Source organism: Medicago truncatula, chromosome 3, assembly GCF_003473485.1.
Source record: "Medicago truncatula cultivar Jemalong A17 chromosome 3, MtrunA17r5.0-ANR, whole genome shotgun sequence".
NCBI lineage: Eukaryota > Viridiplantae > Streptophyta > Magnoliopsida > Fabales > Fabaceae > Medicago > Medicago truncatula.
In genome coordinates this window covers 16,052,666-16,075,392 of record NC_053044.1, presented here as the reverse complement: position 1 = coordinate 16,075,392, position 22,727 = coordinate 16,052,666, and the positions used below count along the sequence as shown (strand labels likewise).

The 22,727-nt window shown below is 33.2% G+C and overlaps 1 protein-coding gene across 5 annotated transcripts; it reads right to left on the bottom strand.

Annotated features, from left to right (window-relative positions):
* Nucleotides 1-7,204: 7,204 nt before the first annotated feature.
* LOC11407912 (molybdopterin synthase catalytic subunit) lies at nucleotides 7,205-15,608 on the bottom strand. Of its 5 annotated transcripts, none has more exons than XM_024779793.2 (4): nucleotides 15,377-15,607; nucleotides 10,911-10,994; nucleotides 10,418-10,459; nucleotides 7,205-8,197 (listed from the first exon to the last, which is right to left on the bottom strand). In XM_024779793.2, exon 4 carries the CDS (start codon nucleotides 8,087-8,089, stop codon nucleotides 7,511-7,513), a length of 579 nt encoding a protein of 192 aa, XP_024635561.1. In that variant the 5' UTR covers nucleotides 8,090-8,197; nucleotides 10,418-10,459; nucleotides 10,911-10,994; nucleotides 15,377-15,607; the 3' UTR covers nucleotides 7,205-7,510. The 5 variants fall into 5 exon arrangements, with proteins under 5 accessions (XP_024635561.1, XP_024635562.1, XP_003599683.1 ...); XM_024779794.2 differs by lacking the exon at nucleotides 15,377-15,607 and adding an exon at nucleotides 14,429-15,341; XM_003599635.4 differs by lacking the exon at nucleotides 10,418-10,459 and having other exon boundaries at nucleotides 15,377-15,608.
* Between the last annotated feature and the right edge of the window lie 7,119 nt (nucleotides 15,609-22,727).

Here is a 22,727-nt window from a genome sequence, read left to right as displayed (position 1 = left end):
AATCATCTAGGTACCTTAAACCATTCCCAAAACATCTTATAACAACTTTTCAAAAATCACATTTTGCCTGGGTTTACTCGCGATGGCGAGTTGTATTGCTCGCGAGGCGAGTGATGATGTTGTTCACTCGCGAGGCGAGACATGAATGCTCGCGAGGCGAGCGATGAACATCAGTACGGACAGAAAACTGGTTTTTCCCCAAAATCCCATTTTTCTTCCAATCACTCCCCAAATCAGTTTACAGATGCGAATTAACTTTCTGTATGCAATTAGAACCTATTTCTAACATCAAATTCATGCCTACAACTTCAAAACCACAATTTCATCATAAAACCCAAAATCCCCAATTTTTACCAAAACCTGTTAACTCAAAATCAGACTTTAAATTCTACACTATTGAAGTAAACCCCACCCTTACCTTAGTTCAGAATGAAAAATGCACAGCAACAAGGGGTTCCTCTAGTTCTTCTCTCTTGCTCCTGGTTTTCTCTTCCTTGGCTTGGTTTCACGTAAAATGATTCTGACTCCCACTTTCTATTTTCTTAACTTCCCACTTAAGAGTAACTCCCTCCTAATTACACTTAACTCCCCCAAATCCTAATAATTCCAATTAATTCCCCAAACTCCAAAATAATTAATATTTCATACTTATTCTAATTATTATTAAATAAACCATATAATAAAATAATACACCATATAAATCACCCGAAATCACACATATAAATATAAACATATGCATATACTCCACATAAATCACCAAACCATCATATATAAATATATATATATATATATATACTCCACATAGTTTAAAATTAATTAAATAAATAACTAGGGCGTTACAGGAAACATGCCCACACACAAATAAATCATAGCATTCATCATCACATAATAACTTGATTATCACCAATCAACAATATCATTCAACACCCACTATCACATATAGTTTCATCCTTCCAACATCTACTACATCATAAGTAAGATAGCATATACATCTCATAACATGTCAATCATTCACACAATTTCACTTAACCATATAAACAAGTCACCGTACCAACTTGTAACGAAACAACATAGACAAGTTGAAAACCATTAACCAATCTTAATCAACAATGTATACATGAAATTAAGTCGTCTTCGGATCATCAACATTAACCCAAGCACAACTTAAGTTCATAGAAAAATCTCATTTTCACAACCTTTCACTTCCCAACCGAAATATCATTTATACTTTGATTAAGATATTGACCACCCTTGAAAGCATCACCTAAGTCTATATGAGCTGTAGGTTCAACTTGCAAGCCTTATTAGCTTACAAAATTTGTTTTCGACAAAGTTTGGAATTCTCAAAATTTCACAAGTTAAGATTCAATTCAAAAATTCCAAGTATATGCGAGCAATCATTGTTCCAGTAGGTTTTGGAAGGTTAACAGTGGTTAAACATGCTTAGGATATCATTTAAGAAAACTCGGATTGGCCCCAAAGACCGGGAACAAAAGATCAAAGTGACTGAAACTGGAGCTGTTCGCTTAAGCGAACAAGTTACAGTAGCAACTCACTTTGTTCGCTTTCTGGTCGCTCACCAGTTCGCTTGAGCGACCACATGTTCGCTTAAGGGAACGAGTTCCAGTAGCAACCAGAAATATTCGCTTACTTGCTCGCTCACAGTTCGCTTAGGCGAACTGAACCTAGAAAAACTATGAATGTTCGCTTACCAGGTCGCTTAAGCGAACCTTCACAGGTTTGCAGAAAAAGTTACGGGTTTGGAACCCTTTTCACTCAAAATTCCCAATTTGATCCCTCAATTCCAAAATTTTCCAGAACATGTTTATAGGTCAATATGACTAAAGAGACTCACAAAGACACAATCACACTTGAAAACACTTAACATTTGAGCTAACTCATAATTTTCACCAAAACACCAACACAATTCAAATTTTCATCATCAATCCATGAATATGCAAACCCAATCAATTATTCATCAATCATAACATCAATTAACATCCATAACATCAATTGAACAAGAATCAAATCTCAAATTAACAACAACTTAGCAAAATTCACCAATTGAGCACAATTTTCATAACTTATCATTTTTACACATTTGAACATGCAATTTCACCAACAATCATACAATTATCTTCAATTCATGCATACAAACATATCATCACAGTTGGAGCACGAATTTAGCAACAATTATCCATAATCACAATTCATACAACATTTGAGAATTTGCAAAGTGAAGATGATTATGATAAAGACTAACCCCCTTACCTTAGAAGAAGATTAACCCTAACTCTTGCTTCAATTCAGCTCCTAAGCTTACCCCAATTGATCCCTCAAGCTATTCTCTTCAAAACCCTTGTTCTTCTCTTCAACTCTTTCTCTCTCTACCTCTCTCTCTAGGAAAATTTTATGAAGTGAATGAAAGATATTTTCCTATGACAACCCTAATGTTATCTCCCTTAATGGGCTCAATTCTAGACCCTAATGGGCTTAACCCATTCTAACATAATTCTAAAAAGTTTCTATACACTCAACGGTAATTACTAACAACGGTAAAATATAACCAACGGTCACTAAACGGTAAAAATTAATCACTACACTAGTAACTTAGTAAAATAAGGGTTCTCGCTAAATATTAAAATAATTGTCACCAAAATTACCATTTTACCCTTACCTGCCAAATGACCAAAAAACTCTTCTAATACTGTAATCCATGTAAATGCACCCAATGACAATTAAATACACATAAGCACAAATAATCACAAACAAACACATAAAACACACAATAAAAGTAATTAAAATAAATCTAGCTAAAAATCGGGTTGTTACACTTATCACCCACTCAAGTCGACACAGATGGGAAAACATAAATACAATAAACCTAGTGAAACCTGACCACCCTCCAATTACATCAAATCTTTCCACAAAGTAGCAACATATGAGGGCCAAACCTGACCACCCATAACTGCAACACCTTCCACCCTTGGGCCATATTTATCCATAAGTACCATCTTTCAAAGTTGATGATCCACATGAAGCAACATCGATCTCCATTTGGCAACCTCTATACCACTTTACCCAACAAATTTTCTTCTCTCCAATAGCCCCCCCACCCCCAAAGGAAATTCCTATGAAGTCCTAAAATCACTTTGAGCACCTATGTCAGCATTTTCAAAAAGGATAGATGGAAAATATGGACTATATTCAACACTGAATTTAAAAGGAAAGTTCGACTTTCCAAATTAACATACTTATTTCCACATGTATGAATCCTACTTCTCAATTGCTCGAACAAAGACTCCCAAGTTGAGAATTTGTGCGGGTTGACACCCGCGCGGAAAGCCTAAATACATAAAAGGGATGGAGCCTTGACTACAATTTAGAAAATTGCAAGCCTAAGCTATGAAATTTGAATGCACATTAACAGCTATTAGACAACTCTTGTGGAAATTAACTTTCAACTCCGACACCATTTGAAACCCCGTTAACAACGCCTTTGTAGTACAAAGGTTATCAACTGTCCCCACCCTAATACAAAGTGTATCATCCACATATTGGAGGTTTGAAAGGGCCGTTCATCCCCTCTTTGCTTCAAACCCCTTAAATCGCATTTGCCATTAGACCCCACTAAAACCTTCCTCCACTAATATCAATTAGAGGTACATTTGAAAAGAAAACAAGTAATCAATATTGCATTGAAAATTGGACCTAATCATTTTGGGACAAATTATTTTAAAAAGAGGTCCATTATTTTGGTGTGGGAGACTAAATATGAACAAAATGGTTATCTAAAAGATTTCAGCTGAGAGGTTTGACTTAGAGCTTAATTTTATAACTTCAACGAATAGAGTTTGAATCCCGCCTAACAAAGTTGTAATTGTAATATGATCATTAATGTCACTTATATTAATAAAATTCCCCCTTCCCCACTAATTTTTTTTAATGAACAAAATGTTTAGAATTACATGACACTATAGCTCATTGAGAGAGTGGTAAATCGCGTGGTTTAGAATGTACAGAATTCCATGACCCCCCCAAAAAAAATGAATGTATAGAATTCCACCACAAGTGTGAACAAGATCGCTCTTGATGTTGACGAAAAAGCTATAAAACGAGTTAATTATAGCCTCACAATCATATACTTTTGATGTATAATTTGAGATATATTTCATTGCAACTGCCACCTACGAACATTTCCATGATTATACCAATGACAATAACTTTCAACATGTTTCTATTTTTTCAAGTCTCTTGATTTTTATTCTTTGAATCTTCATCTGGCAGTAACTTCACACCTCTAATATTTATGTTTATATACCACGGGTCACAACCTTGCTGGTTGTTATTAAAGCATAAGAAATACAGATACAGACATAGATACTGGACACGACACGGATACCGACACGCCAACACCATTAATAATTTCAGAAAATCACATAATTCAGTGTAATTATAAGGAGTGTCCGTGTATCATAGCTAGTTGACATCTTGTCCTACCACTAAGTTGAATAGGTACAATAAGACATTCTAATGACCACTATCTATCTACATCATGTATGGTTTGGACTTGCCCATCTTTTAGTATATTAATTAATACATACTTGGCTATGGTTCAAAATGGTTATCACGTCCATTCAATTTGTGTTCAAGCATTCTCCTGAAAATGAAACTACACAAGTCATAAATAAATATCTAGAATACACCGACGGATGGGAGATATCCATCATCTCATACCACATGATCTCATCCACAAGTAGACAAGATCATATTGTGTGAATAGGAATTAAATTAGAAAAAGAATAAACTATAGGTTTCATCTATAGATTATCATCATTTTCTTCTTTTAGTCTCTAAACTATAAAACTATATTAAATAGCTCTTAAACTATTATCAATCATGTAAATTGTTAAGAGTTTCACATCAGATAGTTGATGGTCTGATAATGTATTTATAAGTTGGGGCAATCCTCACGTTACAAGTCGGTTTTGTATGGTTGTGTTAGACTCAACCACATTTTCTAAGATAAAGAATGTATTGTGTGTGAATTTTAGAAAATACTTTAACTTTTATAAGAACTTAATAAAAAATGGTTGAAATTATTTTGTATGCATTGTTATGATTAAAAAAGTGATTTTGATATTCATTAATTTATATATTCATTGTTAAAGATTTTAAAATAAAATCATATCTCATTTTCAAAAAGATATCTTTGAAAAGTGATTTTTATGAAAGCTACTCAAAATAGGTTATCATTTTAAGCATTCTTTAAAATTTTATTATTAAAAGAAAAGTCATTGATGAAATACTTAAAATATTTTTTGTTGATATTTAGATCAATTTTTCATTTAAAGCTTTTTTTTTTTTTTAAATATAAAATCTTTTCAAAAAATTTATAAAAAGATGAAACACTTAAAATTATTTTAAAAAAAAGTTGCAACAAGTGGACTTTAAATAAGAGGTATGGTTAATGTTTAAGAATCAAATTGAATGATTTTAATTGTGGTGTTAGAGTGTACATGTTATAGAGGTGTCTTGTGGTCTTGTATTTTTGCTTGTTGAGTAGAGTGTCTTCTTCATACTTTAGTGGACACCATTATTAATAAAATTATAACTACTTATAAAGTAAAAAATTATTAAAATAGGAGAAATGATATTTGTACAACCATTTTTGTACAACTTTTGTACAACCTTCTCTCCCATACTCACATTATCTTCTTATTCTCTCTTTTCCTTTTTCTCTCTCTATTGTTTTTGACCAATAAAAAGAGAACACAACAAGGTTGTCCCAAAAATTGTACCAAAAGAGTTGTTCAAATATCACTACTCTTAAAATAGAAATGCCAAAAATCTCTAGCTCTTCATTAAGAATCACAAGTACGTTGATCCAAAGATCACAAGAGACAAAATCTTAATGTGTGACAAGAGAGCATTCAGTGGGAAAATAACACTGATTGATATTGCTATAGTTAGGATTTTATTGAATTTAATTTTTTTTGGGTTCCTAGGGTTCCAGGTGGCAGGTCTCTTCCCATGTAATCTTGGACCCCATTCTCTTTTGGATTTTTCTATCTTAGATTGTTCTAGTTTCTATTTTCCTTCTATGTCCTATGCTTGTTTGTCTTTTGTCTCTCTCTCTAGTTTGTTTTCATCCTCACAATGGAGTATGTGAGGAACACCAATCTTTCAAAAGAAGAAGTGGATACCATTGTTCGATGAAATTGAGACGGTCGAACATAGGGGTCTAAATCAATTCTACAAATTCGACTTGTATGATGAGAGATGTTTTTCACTTACGTTTTTTTTTTCTCTCAAGTCATATATCTCATATAATGTTCAAGAGTAGACAAATGGAGTGCGACAACGAGTGATCCGGTAAGGGAAAGTACAATAGATCTTAAAAAAACTTTATACCATTTAAAAAATTAGGTCGTAGCTAACTTAACCCTACAAAAACCGACTAAAACATGTCTCTGATTTAGAAAGACTTTTTAAAGTCATATATCTCATCCAATGTGATACATATGAGTTTTTCGATTAAACTCTAGCTGAAAAGCTTTTGTCCTACACAGGAATCTGTTGGAGATTCCATAGCCAGGGAAAAAACTCTACATCTCTTGGTTATCTCCAAGTTGTGCTGATAATGTCCTTAAGGATGGTCCCTAGTGTAAGATAACAACCTCCTCATCCTAAAATCCATATCAAGAATAGAGTAACCCTCTAAGGTAGAAAAAACCAACCTCATTCTGGACTAGGGTTTATGAACTTTCCCTCAAACTCAGATTGACGCCAATGGCAGAAAAGTTAGGTATCTGTGGGAACTTCATGATGCTACCAATTTGCATCAAGTGTCGAAAAAATCTCATAAAGAATAAAATATTCTTTCAATTTCATGATCAACTGTCTATCCATCCTGCATATTAAAAATATGTACTAAGAGATGGAGATGTTTTTCTGTTGTGGATCAGCAATATATCAAATGTTAAATAATTTTAGTCTTCATTAGGAACTAAAAGGAAAGAGCCACTAGGCTACTTGACCGAAAAAAGGAACTAAAGGCAAAGAGAGAGGTTCTGTTTTTTCACTTCTCTTTTGATGTAGCCTCATTATCCTTTTTTCTTCTATCAATTTTTCAAGTTTGACAGCAGTTATCTTTAGATAACTTCTTTTCCTGCAAACTAATGTTATCTTTGTGAAAGATCAATTGAAAACATCATCAAAATTACTGGAATTTGGAACTGTGTGATATTGTTTTCTTGCTTTCATCACCAACACCTATGCTCACCAATAAAAACTAAATTTGACAGAATTAGATGTCCCAACAACATCATAACATAAGAAGGGTCATTAAAAAAATTATCTATTAACATTATTTCCCTGTATCCCTCTCGCGCCAATGTTGAAAATTCATTTTTTCCTTCTGATTGTGATGGAAATGACAATCTCAATAAATGAAGTTATATAACAAGATTGATAATATTAGTGCCAAGAGATGGCAGGTTTATTGACTTTACTCCTTCCTACCTTCATCATCAACCCGAACCTTATTCCCGCAACAAAGCTTTTTGCTATGCTCCTTAATTTCTGACTTTTTCACAGAGCAATCTGCAACTACATCCTTTTTACCAAGCTCAGACCTTCTCTCCAAGAATTCGGTGTTCTCTTTCCAGACCTCGCCATTTGAATAAACCTCTTTTTTCCAAATAGGAACTGTTGCTTTTATCTCATCTATCAAATATCTACATGCCTCAAGCGCATCAGCCCTGTGGACAGAGGACACTGCAATGAAGACACTCGTTCCTCCAACAGGTACTGTACCTAGCCGGTGAGCAACAGCAATGGAATGTAGATTCCAGGATTCTCTAGCAGATGAACAGACGGACTTGATACAACGTATTGCCATTGGAATGTAAGCTTCGTATATCAATTCCACAACTATTTTTCCATCAAAAGTGTCACGAGTGGTGCCTGAAAATGTAGCTATAGCACCAGCTTGTGGGGCACTGACAAAATTCATATATTTAGCAACATCGATTGAGTTCAAGTTTTCAACGATTTCAATAAGATCCTTATTATCTTCGGCAGCCATTTTCTACAAGAAGATTAGATAATATTCTGATGAATTGAGAATATTTTCTGCTTTCAGGGCCTTTTCTTTCCGCAAAAACCAAAGCTGGGATGAGATCAGCAGTTCATCCTACAAATTGATTACAGCTTTCTTATATCAGGTACATAAGACATTATGAAACTCATGCAAACATTGAGTTATATTGTCCACAATCAACATCAAATAACAAATAACAAATAAAATACAAAATGCAAAAATAAACAAAAATAAAATGCAAGTCATAAGAAAAATATTTATTATAGACCCTTCGAAATTGGGAGCTTGCTTTCACCTAAACTTGACGTTCAGTATATGATGATTCATCAATAAGAAAATGGCTGGTCAAATTGATGGCTTTTCAATACAAGGTACTCCGAACCCTTTCACTAAGTATTGGAATTCCTTAATTGCCTCAGAGGAAAATACACCAGTTGATAATTTATGTTACCTATGATTAACTACACACCGTTTACTTCATATGATCTGAACTCTGAAATGAAAATGAGTTCTGGGTTAAAAAATTGTAATCTGTGTTGAGACACATCTAGGAACCAACAGAGCTGCCACCAATTTTAATGGTTTGTTAGGAACCAAAGAAATTGAATTTAAAGAAAGAAAAACTTGTATTACTGAAAAACTGAAAGAAAATGAATTGTAGAATCATCCTCTGAAGTTTCATCTTGACAAAGGTTCTCATATTTTATTTTGTTTGGTAATCTGGAGGACCTACACCCAAAATGAAATGAACTATAAAGCAACCAAGCGCAGACAGTGGCGGAGCCAGACAAAAAAAAATGGGATGGCCGCTATCAAATAAACTAAAATATATAAATCATATATTTCTTTCAAACGGCGAATTTATTAATACACTCCACCTGAACAAGACGTAGCAGGTAGAGGATTGGACTGATGCCAATTGTAAAAATACTTAAAGAAGCCAAACTAAGTCTACTGGTACACAAGGAAACTAGAAAGCCACACAAAGGCACCAGCATACCCACTTAATACACATAATACACTAGCCTAAAAAACTCCAAAACAGAAGAGGGGAGTTAAGAGGTACACAAGGAAACTAGAGGATTGGACTGATGCCAATTGCTCACATAATACACTAAAAAACTCCAAAACCAAAGCCTAAAAACAGAAGGAAAAAAAATCCAATATCAGCATGCTCCTATAAAATCCAGAGAGTAGGAAACAAAACACAAGCTATAGAGTATAGACAGCACCTAGCAGCCGCAACAACAACAGAACAGTCCCAAAAATCTATTGTCATCTCTCCATCTTCATAGCTTTTATACTAAATCATCAATAATTGACTCGGAACTAATAAATGCATTTATCGAAATGATATAATGTGTTAAAGACTCTTAATGAAGTGCATTTCAATTTCAAAATCGACTCTTTCTCTGTTTTGGTATGGTATGAACAAGCAATCAAGCACTTCAAAACTATTATAAATCAACATTACAATTGAAAAAGAAACATTTCAACCTAACTACCTAGGAAGGCTTTTGATTAAAAGATGTATATATCAACATTCTATAGGTGTACATGGCACGTTGTCTTAATTGTTTCATCCAAATATATTATTACATTTCTTTTGTATCAATCAACAATTTCTGTAAGGCACCTAATAAATGGGAAGAATAAGCAAGCAAACAGTTCAACTATTAGAAATCAATATTACAATTGAAACATTATAATTGAGAATCAAGATCGATTTAAATCAACACTACAGTTTGTGATTTACTTTTTCATTTTCCCCCTTTTGTTTTGCCTAGGGTTATAGGAAAGTTGAAGTTAAAAACCAAATCAAAAAACGAAATTAATCAACAAACAATAGGAAAATGAAGCAGTATAATTACCAAACAAAAACAAAATTTACACTTACTCAGCTAAGGTTTGTGGGAGAGATGGACACAAATGAAGAGGAATCAAAGATCAATATAGAGAGAAAAGAGAAGAAGACGAGTGAGATGAGTGTGGGTTTCGAGTTCGATGGAGAGTTAGAGAAGGCAACGGTCGCGGCCTGGCTGACGGTAGGAGATGGACGGAGGTTGTACTGCAATGGCTAGAGGAGGAGAAAATGATATCGCTTTTAATGTTTCAGAAAAGAAAATTGAGTGGCATGTCTGTAGTTTTTAAATAAGGTCAAGGGTATAATAGTAATTTCACAAAAATAATGGGCAGGCCATGATTTTCAAATTAAACAAAAAAACTTATATTAAAATTCTTATAAATTGAGATTAGATTAAAATAAACTTTTAGCGAAAGAACTAGACAGAAGATGGAAAATGAAGAACAAACCTTCTTTGTTTGTGTAGCTGAAAATAAAGCTGTCTGTATGTTCTGTTGAATGAGAAGTAGATCAATTAGCCAAGCCCACAGACATCAGTTAGAAACACACTAAATATTCACTTATAATAAGTGTAAATTATTGAAGCAAAATCAAACGGGAAATATAGCAGCACATCTCAGCCTAAAATTGTTGGCCATAATTTAAAAATATGATCTCCAAGACCATGTATTTTTAAGCCAACTGCAAGCAGCTGCTGACATTCGAAGGCAACAGACTTTTGGGTAGAATTTATAGCTGTACTTTTCCTCTATGGTAAGAAATAGATAATATTTGTAAATTTTAAATTATTGAAGTCCTTTTTGCTAGGGGTTTTCTGGTTCAGTCATCCAACCCTTGTAAGGAAAATGGGCTGGACAAAGCAACTTGAAACTGCCACTATAATTTCACAGGCTCATGCATGACAGAAAGGGAAAGGAGAAGGAGGGGCAACATTATAGATACCTTTGGGAGGAGCTTGATAATCTGCTTCAATTCATCCTCAAAGTTTGCTTCCAATATCCTGTCAGCTTCATCGATAATGAGGCACTGCCAAAGAATTCAGGAATTTAAGAGTAAGAGCATAGCCTGAATCTACAGTAATATGCATCCATGCTATTTTCAAGAGCCAGTGAAGGACAAATGAAGAATGTTACAATACAACGCATGTGAACATAAAATAAAATCAGCAAGTATACATGATGAATGAACTTCTGATTAAACACTCGTGTGGACAATCTACGAGCAATGCTGGCATTACTGATAAGTGATAAGCGTCAAACACTCACAAAATATTCTGATGATAAAAAATACATCAATAATAAGTACAAGATGTAAGATTGCAGGAAAATAATGTATGGTATCTTGATCTTAAAGTGTTTCAGATTATCTCTTAGGAATGTTTTTATGTGTTTATTCTATCTTTATTGGTTTTTATATTTAATTAGGACTAGGAGCCTAGAAATACTATAAATATGGATCCACTGAGCGCAGAGTAGAAACTCCCAAGCTATGAATCAAAAGAAACTGATTAATGTGAGCATGACAACACTCATGATTAATCAAAGAAGAAAACTCATATTAGCCAAAGCATCATCACATATTTGCCTTAGGGTAGTAAAACTGAGAAGCCTTCATCTCGTAATCCATTTGAAGCAACCTTCTAATGTTCTAAATCAACCTCATCTCATAAATGTTTCCCTTCTAGTTATTACGCAAAGTAGCAACCACGACTTGAGAGTCCACATTCAGCTTAATTCTTCTGTACCTACCCTCTTGCATGCGCCAAAGTCAAACCCTTACACCCCATGATGCATACACACTACAAAAGCACATGCCTCCTTCCCTCTAACTAACTACCTTAATTCATCCCTATGATGCATAGGTACGGGTACAATGCCCGATACGGGTCGAAATACAACAAATTTTCAAAATCAAAGGTACGGGTACGTTCATATAAACTATTAAAAAAATTATTTTTTGAGTGAATGTCGTGTTTAACAATATTTCTATCATTATGCTTCCGAGATTATTTTTTGTTAACCGACTCCACTATTTTCATCAAAAGCAAGAGTGATAATTGAAATACAATAGAAAATCAAAATATTTTCTGCATTTTTCCACCGCCCGCACTTTTTGCCGTATCCAACACCGTAAATTATCCAAATAAAAAATGGGTAGTAATCGGTACGTACAGTACAAGTACCATAAGTGTACCCGGTACTGGTATTCACTGATTGCTGATTCATCCTCCTTGTTTGTAGAGACTGAATCGTTGATGATGAAGATTCGGCGGTTGAGGTCGATTTTAATTGGATGCTAGTGTTCAACGCCTCGATGGTCACGGACCATGAGACTTGTAAACCTTGGATGTTGGAGCATAACAGAGTTCTGGATTTGGTTATTTACTGAGTCAACATCAATTGGATTCTTCAGACCTATGACACAGTGGATTATTTGGTTCATCTCTGGTTGTAGAAACAGCCTCCCCACTGGTGTCAGAGGTTCATCATCCTCACCCATCTTTCACTTTCACTTCCCCCACAAAACTCACTCTCTCTGTATCCTCCTATGCCCACCTCATAAAATAATGTGGTGATTACTAGTTATAAATTAGGCGTGTCCCGGTGTCGGACACGTGTCGTGTCCGATACCGACACGACACTGACACTTGTAATTACATTGAGTTATGTGATTTTTTCAAATTATTAGCTGTATCGGCGTGTCCGTATCCGTGCTTCATATGCAACAACTTTTACACTTAACATTGCCGGTGTATTTGGCAACAGCCATTGCGAATACAATGTATCTCAAGTCCAAAATTTTCTTTTTGGAAAAATCATTACAATCCACAAATAAAAAACAAAACCCATTAGATACTATATGGTATATCCATTTAGACTTAACGTCTATTTATTCAATCATATGGACATATAATCGGGGCAAAGACTCAGTTCAGTAGCTAGCTCACATGAACAAAGATTTTCAATACTTGGTTTTACTTGTATCACCACCAACATACACAGTCCAAAAAAACTGACCAAACACAATTAAGGGAAAAAGAAAAAAAGGGAACATGCATGTCTGAAAAGCACAGTGGAAGCTGGCATGGATTCACCGTAGTTCTCAGCATTACTTATTGTAGTGAGTTCAATGCTCTCTGCATCATATTAACCAATCCAATGAAGAAACATAAACCAGTTAACAAGCATAGCATAACAAAACAAAAGTAGCCAAATCCACCCATCTAAATGTGTGTTTGATTCCAAGTGATGTATTGCATTGCATATGAGTTTAACAAGTGAAAATTTACTACCTCTAAATCTTAGCAATACAACCTACGTTGAATAGCTTCCTCAAACAATGAAAATTAATATCAATAACACTGCCCAACTAATCTTAATAGAGCAAACCCAGTTGAATTCAATTACATAAAAAAGCTTCAAAGACAATCACAGATCAGAAAATCGATCTAAAAGTTTAATTTTTAATATAAATTCCCAATTGAAGAATAATTCAGAGTTCATATAATCAGTATTTGAGGCAATCGATACGTACCCGATTGAAGAAAATTGACAAACAATCAACGTAAGATCGATCTTAGAACATCGGAGAATCAGATAGAAAGAAAAAAAAATCAATGTTTTTTTTAGGTTTTTTTTTCTTTCTCCTCTGTTTGTTTTATTTTTTGTGCTGTGTGTTGAGCTTGGGGAGGCTTTAATAGCCTTATAAGCAATGGGAATATATATCAAGCAATTGTGATTATAAAAGGTTAGTATCATGGTTACTATAAAAAGTGACATTAAGTCAAAATTGTGAGTTTTTAGAATATTTCAATAATATTTTGGTCAAAAAGTATGTATCAACAATAATAATTTGGTCTCAAAAAATTTAGATGAGAAAGATACCATTTTAGTTACTCTTACGTATTGTTTATTGATGGGAATATCAAAAAGTTACTGGATTGTGATACCTGGGGAGGAAAAATAATATTTATAAAATGTATATACATCATATTCAATTGTCTCAGAGGAAAATACACCAGTTGATAATTTATGTTACCTATGATTAACTCAACACCGTTTACGTCATATGACTTGATTGAACTCTAAAATGAAAATGAGTTCTAGGTTAAAAAAATTGTAATCTGTGTTAAGACACATCAAGGAACCAGCAGAGCAGAACTAATTTTAATGGTTTGTTAGGAACAAAAGAAATTGAATTTAAAGGAAAAAAAAACTTGTATTACTGAAAAACTAGAAAATGGATTGTACAATCTTCCTATGAAGTTTCATCTTCACAAATATTCTCATATTTTATTTTGTTTGGTAATCTAGAGGACCTACGCCTGAAATGAACCAAGCGCGGAGTAGAAATTCCCAAGCTATGAATCAAAAGAAACTGATTAATGTGAGCATGACAACGCTCATGATTAATCAAAGAAAAAAACTTATTTTAGCCAAAGCATCGTAAAAGTGACAAACCTTCGTCTTATAATCCATTTGACGCAACCTTCTAATGTTTTGAATCAACACATCCCAGAAACATTGCCTTTCTTATTATTACGCAAATTAGCAACCGCGACTTGAGAACCCACATTCAGCTCAATTCTTCTGTACCTAAAGACATCCCATAAAAAAATCCATTTGAGGCATGTGCTTTTGTGGTGCGTATGTTAACTCTGCAACATACGCACCACAAAAGCACATGCCTCCTTCCCTCTAACTAAGTACCTTATCTCATCGTAGCTACTCTAACTTCCCTTCATTCTATATGCTAACATGTTTCACTACAGATTTGCTTATCAGGCAACATATTTACCACATTCAATAAAAAATATCGGGCCGTGGAAATCAACATGATTTCACGCTTTTGATTCTTCAAGCTCAAGATAAAACTCCAGTCACTCGTTATGTCGCAAAAAAACTCAAACCACATATTTTCAATAATCATCATGAAAGCGTTTAAAAAACAACAGGGGACAAGACAACTAAAATCTACGAAGCACGGACATTCCTCAGATTAGGCGTGTCCCGGTGTCGAACCACATCTCGTGTCCAACACCGACACGACACCGACACTTGTAATTACCATGAATTATGTGATTTTTCAAATTATTAGCTGTGTCGGCGTGTCAGTGTCTGTGTCATGTCCGGTGTCCATGTCGCGCTTCATAGACTAAAATCCACAATTTCAAAAACGATTAATAAAGCACGAAGGAAGCAAAGTCAATATATCCTAATTGAAGTCAACATGGCCAACCATAAATATTGAGAATTTTAATTATGTTTTTATCATTATCAATATATATAATCAAATTAGCACCACAATAAATATAATTAATTAGATGAGTTTGATAAAGTTTTCAAGAAATTAAGATGCATGGAGAATCAAGTAGATGAGAATTAAATCAGAGAAATAAAAATGAAAACCTGGTTACTGCGGCCGACGATCAACTTCAATCTGTAATAATAAAAGAAGACAAAGCTGCAGCAGCTGTATTTTGTTGTATATAGTATTTGAATTGATTTGATGGAAGTGGAACTGATGCTGAGATTTTGTTATTGTTTTTGGATTGAATTCATTTTTTAAATAAAAATCTGTGTTTGTCTTATTTCAATGATAACGGGTCTCTTCAAATAAGAAGTGAGTTGGGCTTGTGGTATTATAATCTCACCGTTACTTTTTCCATCCTAATGTGATTCTTGCATGCTCTATATTTTGTTATGGAGGTAAAAAAATTAGTTTTTCTTAAAAAACAATAAGGTGTGTTGCTTGATTTTTTTAGATTATAGAATCCGAACACTCCCAAATAGCCTTTTTTAAGGAAAAAAAGTTTGGATTATATAATCCGAAATATATTAACGCAAATTCTAAATATGTTTATAACATGGATAATAATTTTAAGGATAATATTAATCTTCATAACCCTCATCCATCTGTTTTGGGTCCTTGTTAGTTGTTCTTAGTCAAAAAATCTGATTTTCGGATTACTTGATTGGATTGCTCCGAAACTTTCCCATAAAATCGAAAAAAATAATCAAGGATCAAGATTCCTCTAGAAGAGACTTCTTACAGGACTCCGCCTTTCAAAATCCAAAATTCCATCGTTTAGACCTATTTTTCATTTTATTTTTATTTTTCATATTCTCATAAAAATCTGAAAAAATTTGCATTAGTTTTATTTGATTTTTAAAATTTTTATGGAAGTTTTTTTATTTTATTTGACAAATTTTTAGCATTTTCTACTTTATTTTTTGGTTGTTTTTAAAAGCAAAATTCAAAACTGCTGAAATGGGAGAGATTCTGATTGCTGATTATACATAAACATATTTCGGATTATAAAATCCAAATTAGTGAAAAATGATTTCGAATTTTATAATTCGAAAACCTCAGGGGCATTTTCGGAAGAAAAAATATAGGGCACGCGAGAAATGAGTCGGGTGGAAAAAGTAATAGTCTTATAATCTGGAAATTATTTTTCTCACTTCACCAATTGCTCAAAAATATATCCCCGACGGCAGTTAACTGTTGTTCGGCTTTTCAACCATAGTGAAGTGTCATTGGACATTTTTTAGAGCGGTTCAATCACTTTTAAATTGGTTTAACTGATTTTAAAAGTGTCCAATGACACGTAAATGTTGCTGAAAGACCGAATAACAGCTAATTGCCGCTGGCCCAACGTGGTTGAAAAAATATCAATTTGAGAAGTGAGAAGAGTAATTTTTTTATAATCTCACATGCTTGTGTTTATTATAAAGAATTTCTTTTTACATCCTACAAACTTCTCATGCGCCCTCTGAAATTCTCAAAATACTTTTTTGAATTGTATAATTTGAATCCGTTTTGCAGGATTCCAGATTATATAATATGAATCATGTTAAAACGCATAAAACATATTATAATTGATATGAATGTCTCTGCTGACCATTGTATTATTCCCATAAAAAACTGCACAACAATTTTAGAGAGAGTATAAATGGTCAACAATCGCAATAATATCATAACTCACTCTCTCAAATGAAAACTAAAAAAGAAAACTGAAGAAGGAATTTAAACGGGGTTTCGAATGAAAATAGAGAAGAATGCATGACTATTTATAGCCACGAAATCATACTAGATTGTTACTACAATAAAAAGAAACATTTAAAATGATAACCTACAAAAAAATGCATTAAACGAGTCACAAAACCGTCCAAATATTGCTTCTTTTTTTTTTTTGTGGTGGCCGGGGTTTAAACCCCGGATCTTGCATATTTTATGCATTGTCCATACCAACTGAGCTAAGCTCACGAGAACAAATATTTCTTTTAACACCAACGTGAATATTTTGGATTGCTTCAGATTATATTAGTTGGACACAAGCCTAATTTTCTTTTAAATTATATAATTTGAAACCTTCCCAAACTGCCTTAGAACTTGGGCTATGGGGGGTTTGACACGTTTCAGATTATATAATCCAAACTGTATACAAAACACATAAAATTACATTTTATTGCCAATTTAAATTATGGCATTTTGAATTATGTCATTTTAATAAATTTAGTTGAATATGTACAAAACTGGTTAAACACAGTTCATATTTTATAATCCAAAAACCATCAAATACTGTTCAAATTTAAAATTCGAATAGGGTAAAATTGTCAATTAAGAGGACGCGCGAGAAGTGACTAAGACGGTAAAAGAAAACCTCTCTCTCTCTCTTATTTTTTTTCTGTTGCTAATATGCTTAAATTAATGTTTAGTAGAAATTTAGTTTGCAATTTTTTTTCAACAATGACTCTTATATTAAATCTATTTCTAAAGACTGGTTTCTCTAAAGTATATTAAGGTTTATCTCGAAATCAATGACTGTGTTTCAATAACAATCACGCCTATTCTCATGGTTGATCGTTATTGAAACCCATTAAGAACGAAACTTTAAGGTCTCAAGGTTTACTAGACTATTCTCATGTTTCGTAAACCTTGTCTAATCTCACATGTCCAATACTAATCTTCTTCTTTCGATACTTCGATTAGTATTTGAAATAAGAATTAAGAATGGTGAGATTAGATTAGAAAAATAGATTTACATAAAATTAGGGTTCTATGTTTGGGTCATTAGAACAAGAAAATAAGAACTCTTATTCAAAGAAATAGTTGTCACTGAAAATTCCCAAGAATAAAATATGATTATACAAGTCTGCTAGCTCCTCTATTCATAGCCTAAAGAGCAGCCAAAACCCTAGAAAAAGTCACTAGAATGTTCCACAAGGTAACTCATGGGCTTTTAGGTTAAAAATATCATTAAAGAGACAGCTGTGACCATGCACGGTCGTGCCTACAAGGCGCACGACCGTGACTGATAAATAAAGCAAAACACCAAAGGGAGTATGGAGGTCGTGCACGACCGTGCGTGTGGGGGCACGAACCGTGCGGACTATTCTGGTCATGAAAGCACATTCTGAATGCAAAGGCGCTCAGTCAATGCATTTACAGGCACGACCGTGCGCGATATATTTGTAAAGGATCTTCATATTTTGTTCCTCAATCAGCCATGGATGATGTTTGGATCCTTTATTTCCTTAACCATGCTTCTGAATCTCTTCTTTTGCTCCAAGACTTAATTTCACCATATTTGTTCCTGAAATAAAATAACAAGCAATTCGAAGTACCAAAGCTCTAAAAAGTGATTAAAAACAAATAGGGTTAATAGTGTTTTACCCCCTGTAATATTTGTCACTTTTGGTTTTGCCCCCTGTAAAATATTTTTTTTAGATTCCGTCCTTGTAAAATAAAGATTCTTCAGAAATAGACCCTGATCCATCCAACTATTAGATTCGCTGATATGTCACGTTGACTCATCATTTTTTGATTATGTGGACTGTGACTGTATAATTAATTTTTTTTTCATTTTTGAATTAAATTGGATTAAATAAATTAATTAAAAAATCTAATTAATTAATTAAAAAAAGAAGAAAAAAATTCATAATTCATGAAATAGAAAAATCTGGATTTCTTCCTCTCTCTTGGTTCTCTCTCTTCTTTCTTCAAAGTTTTCTCTCTTATCTCTCGGCTCCCTCTCTTCTTCCCCTTTCTCTTTCTTCAAGAAAAACCTTCAACTTATGATTATCTGTTCCCCTTTTACTGTTATGACAAAAAACAAATCTGAAAACATAGAGTTTTTTGTGAAACCCATAAAATTCAATATTTTGTGACGTTGAAGATGAAGAAAAATTTGGGGGAAGAAGAATTTGTTGCATCGTATTGTTGTGTTGTTGGATTTGGTTCACAATTGTGAATAGAGGGAGAAGAGAATAGAAGAAAAATTATTGTTGTGTATGGATTTGAGGATTTTTTTTGTTGAAATTAAAAAGGCTTAGGGATTTGGAGAGTGAAGAAGAACTAATAATTGTTGTTGTGTTTGAGTGAAGAAGAAAATGGTTATTGGATTTCATCTCTCTCTCTCTCTCTCTCTCTCTCTCATTATACAACGATTTCTCTCTCTCTAAATTTTTCCCTCCTCCATTATCGATAAACTAGTTTTTTTTAGAACCTGTAATTGTTGTTGTGTTTGTCTTTGATTCAATAATTACTAAAAAATTCATTCACTATACATAAATTGTCTGTCTAGATCCGGAAAATGTGTGATGAAGATTTGTGTTGTTGATGTGTTGTTGTGTTGTTGTTCCTCTGTTGTTGATGATGTTGAAGGAGAGATTGAGTTTTTTGGTTTAAGAATAATGAAAAAAATGACTATTAAAGGGATGAAGATGAAGAACATGATGTTCGTGATTATGAAGATCTTATAAAAAAAAATTAAACGACTTTTTAATTAATTAATTTAATCCAATTTAATAAAAAAAAAGAAAAATAAAATTAATTATACAGTCACGGTGCCACGTAATCAAAGAATGTTGAGTCAACGTGCCATATCAGCGCCACATCAGCCAATCTGATGAGTTGGATGGGTCAGGGTCTATTTATGAAGAATCTTTATTTTACAAGGACGGAATCTAAAAAAAATATTTTACAGGGGGCAAAATCAAAAGTGACCTATATTACAGGGGCGTAAAGCACTATTAACCCAAACAAATAAAATCCTAATAAACTTGACACTTAAAAACCACATTTTATTGACTTATCAAAGAGCTCTAAACTTTCTATATTCTCTCTACCAAGTTCCTTCTCTCCATCACAAAAATCTCTGCTTTAGGTACTCTCTCTCAGCCATTCCTTTCGATTTTTTCCTGTTATCACTTGCATGTTGTTTAATTGGTTCATGTGTTTGATTATTCATTGCATTTTCTTTGTTTTCAATATTATTACAGCTTTGAATGTTGTTTTGAATGCATGTTGCTTTCAATCGCTGCTATCTTCAACTTATTCATTATATTATGTTTATCTATAAAACAAAAGCACTGATTTCATGCTTTTAGAGTGAAAATAATTTTGCATGTGATGATTTTGAAATTTTCCTCGCGATATTTTAGTTGTAAAAGAAGCCATTTATCATGCTTTTGTTAAATCAGTGTCATATTCATGTTCTACATCCTTGAAAATACATATTGTGCGCTTTTTACATCATTTTCTTTAAAGTTCTTCATTTTTCATGTTGTAAATCTAAAAATTTGTTCTCACAGTAAAAGAACTGAAATTATATTGTTTTACATGTTATTATTGGTACCGAAGCTTAATCTCTTAGTCACATTGTTAATATTGTGTGCAACCATCTTGCTGCTTATACTTGAACATGGATAAGAATAAACAATTTTATAAAGTTGCACTCATTTGTGGTTTATGTTTTAGGGGTTGTGTTCAAACCATTGTTGTTTGGTAAAACTATATAAACTTTGTTGTTTTACCTTTAATGATAAGCACTTAAATATACTATCTTTGTCACATTGTAGATATTTTGGATAACTAAGTTTGTGCATATACACTTTTAGGTGCTACATGGATAAGAAGAAAGATGTTTGTCGTCCTTATGACAACATCAAAGATGTGAATCAGGAGAAAGATGTTGGGACTTTTGCTGTCAGGGTTGCAGATGCTTGATCTGTTATGGGTAAATTCAGACAAGAGCATTTCGATATGGTCGTGGTTGATAAGAAGGTCATTCTGCTGTCAAATAGTCTACTTATTTTGAGAGATAATCTAATTAAAATTTATTGTTAATGAGTTGTAGTAATTTCATGTGCAGAATGACACTATTCAAGTTACAGTTCCAAATGATCAACTTGATGAATGGAAATAAATGTTGGTGAAAAACAAGACTTATGAGATGGTGAACTTTAAGGTCCTTAAAAATGATATTGTGATGAAGGCATCCACTCATTCATACCGACTTGTTGTCACAGGTGCAACCATGATCATTTTCTTGAAATCCCTATAGTCCCTATGAGGTTCAAAGACTTTGGTGAAATTTTGGATGGGAATTACCGTACTGATTTGCTGACAAGTAATTAAATTTCACATGTATGGTATTTTACTTATATTAAAAAATAATTGTACTTTGTATATTTGAAATTGCATATGTCATTGGAGCTTTCTAAGAAGTAACCAATACAAATCACAGTAATGACAAACTCAAATCAGTGACTTTTCTTCTTAAGGATACTAGATTTGTTTGAATTATTGTGCTGAAACTTCATACATTAGTGACTTTTCTTCTTCATAAAACTAATTTGGATTGTATTTGTTTTTGTTTAAATAAGTGGTCACATGATCCATGTGTGTATGTGGGATGATTTTGCAAAGCAGTTCATGGATTCATTCTCTCAGCAAAATGATGACAGGGTCTTCGTTGTTGTGAAACGTGGGAGGATCAAACCTGCTCATGGTACTAAAAACCTTTCATATCATTAAATTATTGATCTTCCATTTGTAAGCTGTCATTTGCTGAAATACTTTTTAATTACATCTTGTGGTGGAATTAGGAATTTACCCATTATGTGATACAAACACATGGTCTGGTACCGACCTCATTCTTAATGCTGATATTCCTGAAATCAAAGAATTCAAAGCGAGGTTGTACTGATACCACACTTTTCTTAATTGGTTTTGTGTATCTTATATTCACTTACACAACAATTCTTTAACATGTGAACACAGATTTGCAGAGGAGCAACTAGATGATGTCAATCCAACTCAACACTCTTCGCAATTTAGCCAAGGTTCTCAGATTACTCAGCAAACTGATATAATGTCTAAAGTCAATTTCCTTACTCTTTCTGCGGTGAATCATGTTCAACATGTAAGATCTTTTTTATGTCATTTGGAATTCAATTCAAATACTCTTAAAGCCATCATTTAAGAGGTTAATCTTTGTTATATATATCTTACTAATAGGAAACAGTCCGTGTCACTATCGCTGAAATTAAGAAGATCAATGCCAACAAGTTTGGATGGATATATGATCGATGCAATTTCTGTGGTAAGGTCGTTCACTTGGACAAAGGTGAACTGAAATGTAACAACAACAATAAGAATGAAAAGCCTAGAGCAAGGTTGATTCTATACATCATCATCACTTATAAATTTCAATTGTTAGCTTCAATTATTCACAGATGACTGATCAAGTAATGCATGAATTGTGAATATCAGTCAAAGTTACCATGTGAATATGAAAATATACATAAATTTAGTTACATAAAAAAAACACAAACTTGGAAATTGCATACACTATTTGATGCTTTTATAGATGTTATATGAGTCCAAAAGAATCCTGGGTATCCTCATCAGTTTCATTTACATTTTCCTCATATGTTTGCATAAATATTCAATGATAAACTTGAATTTATA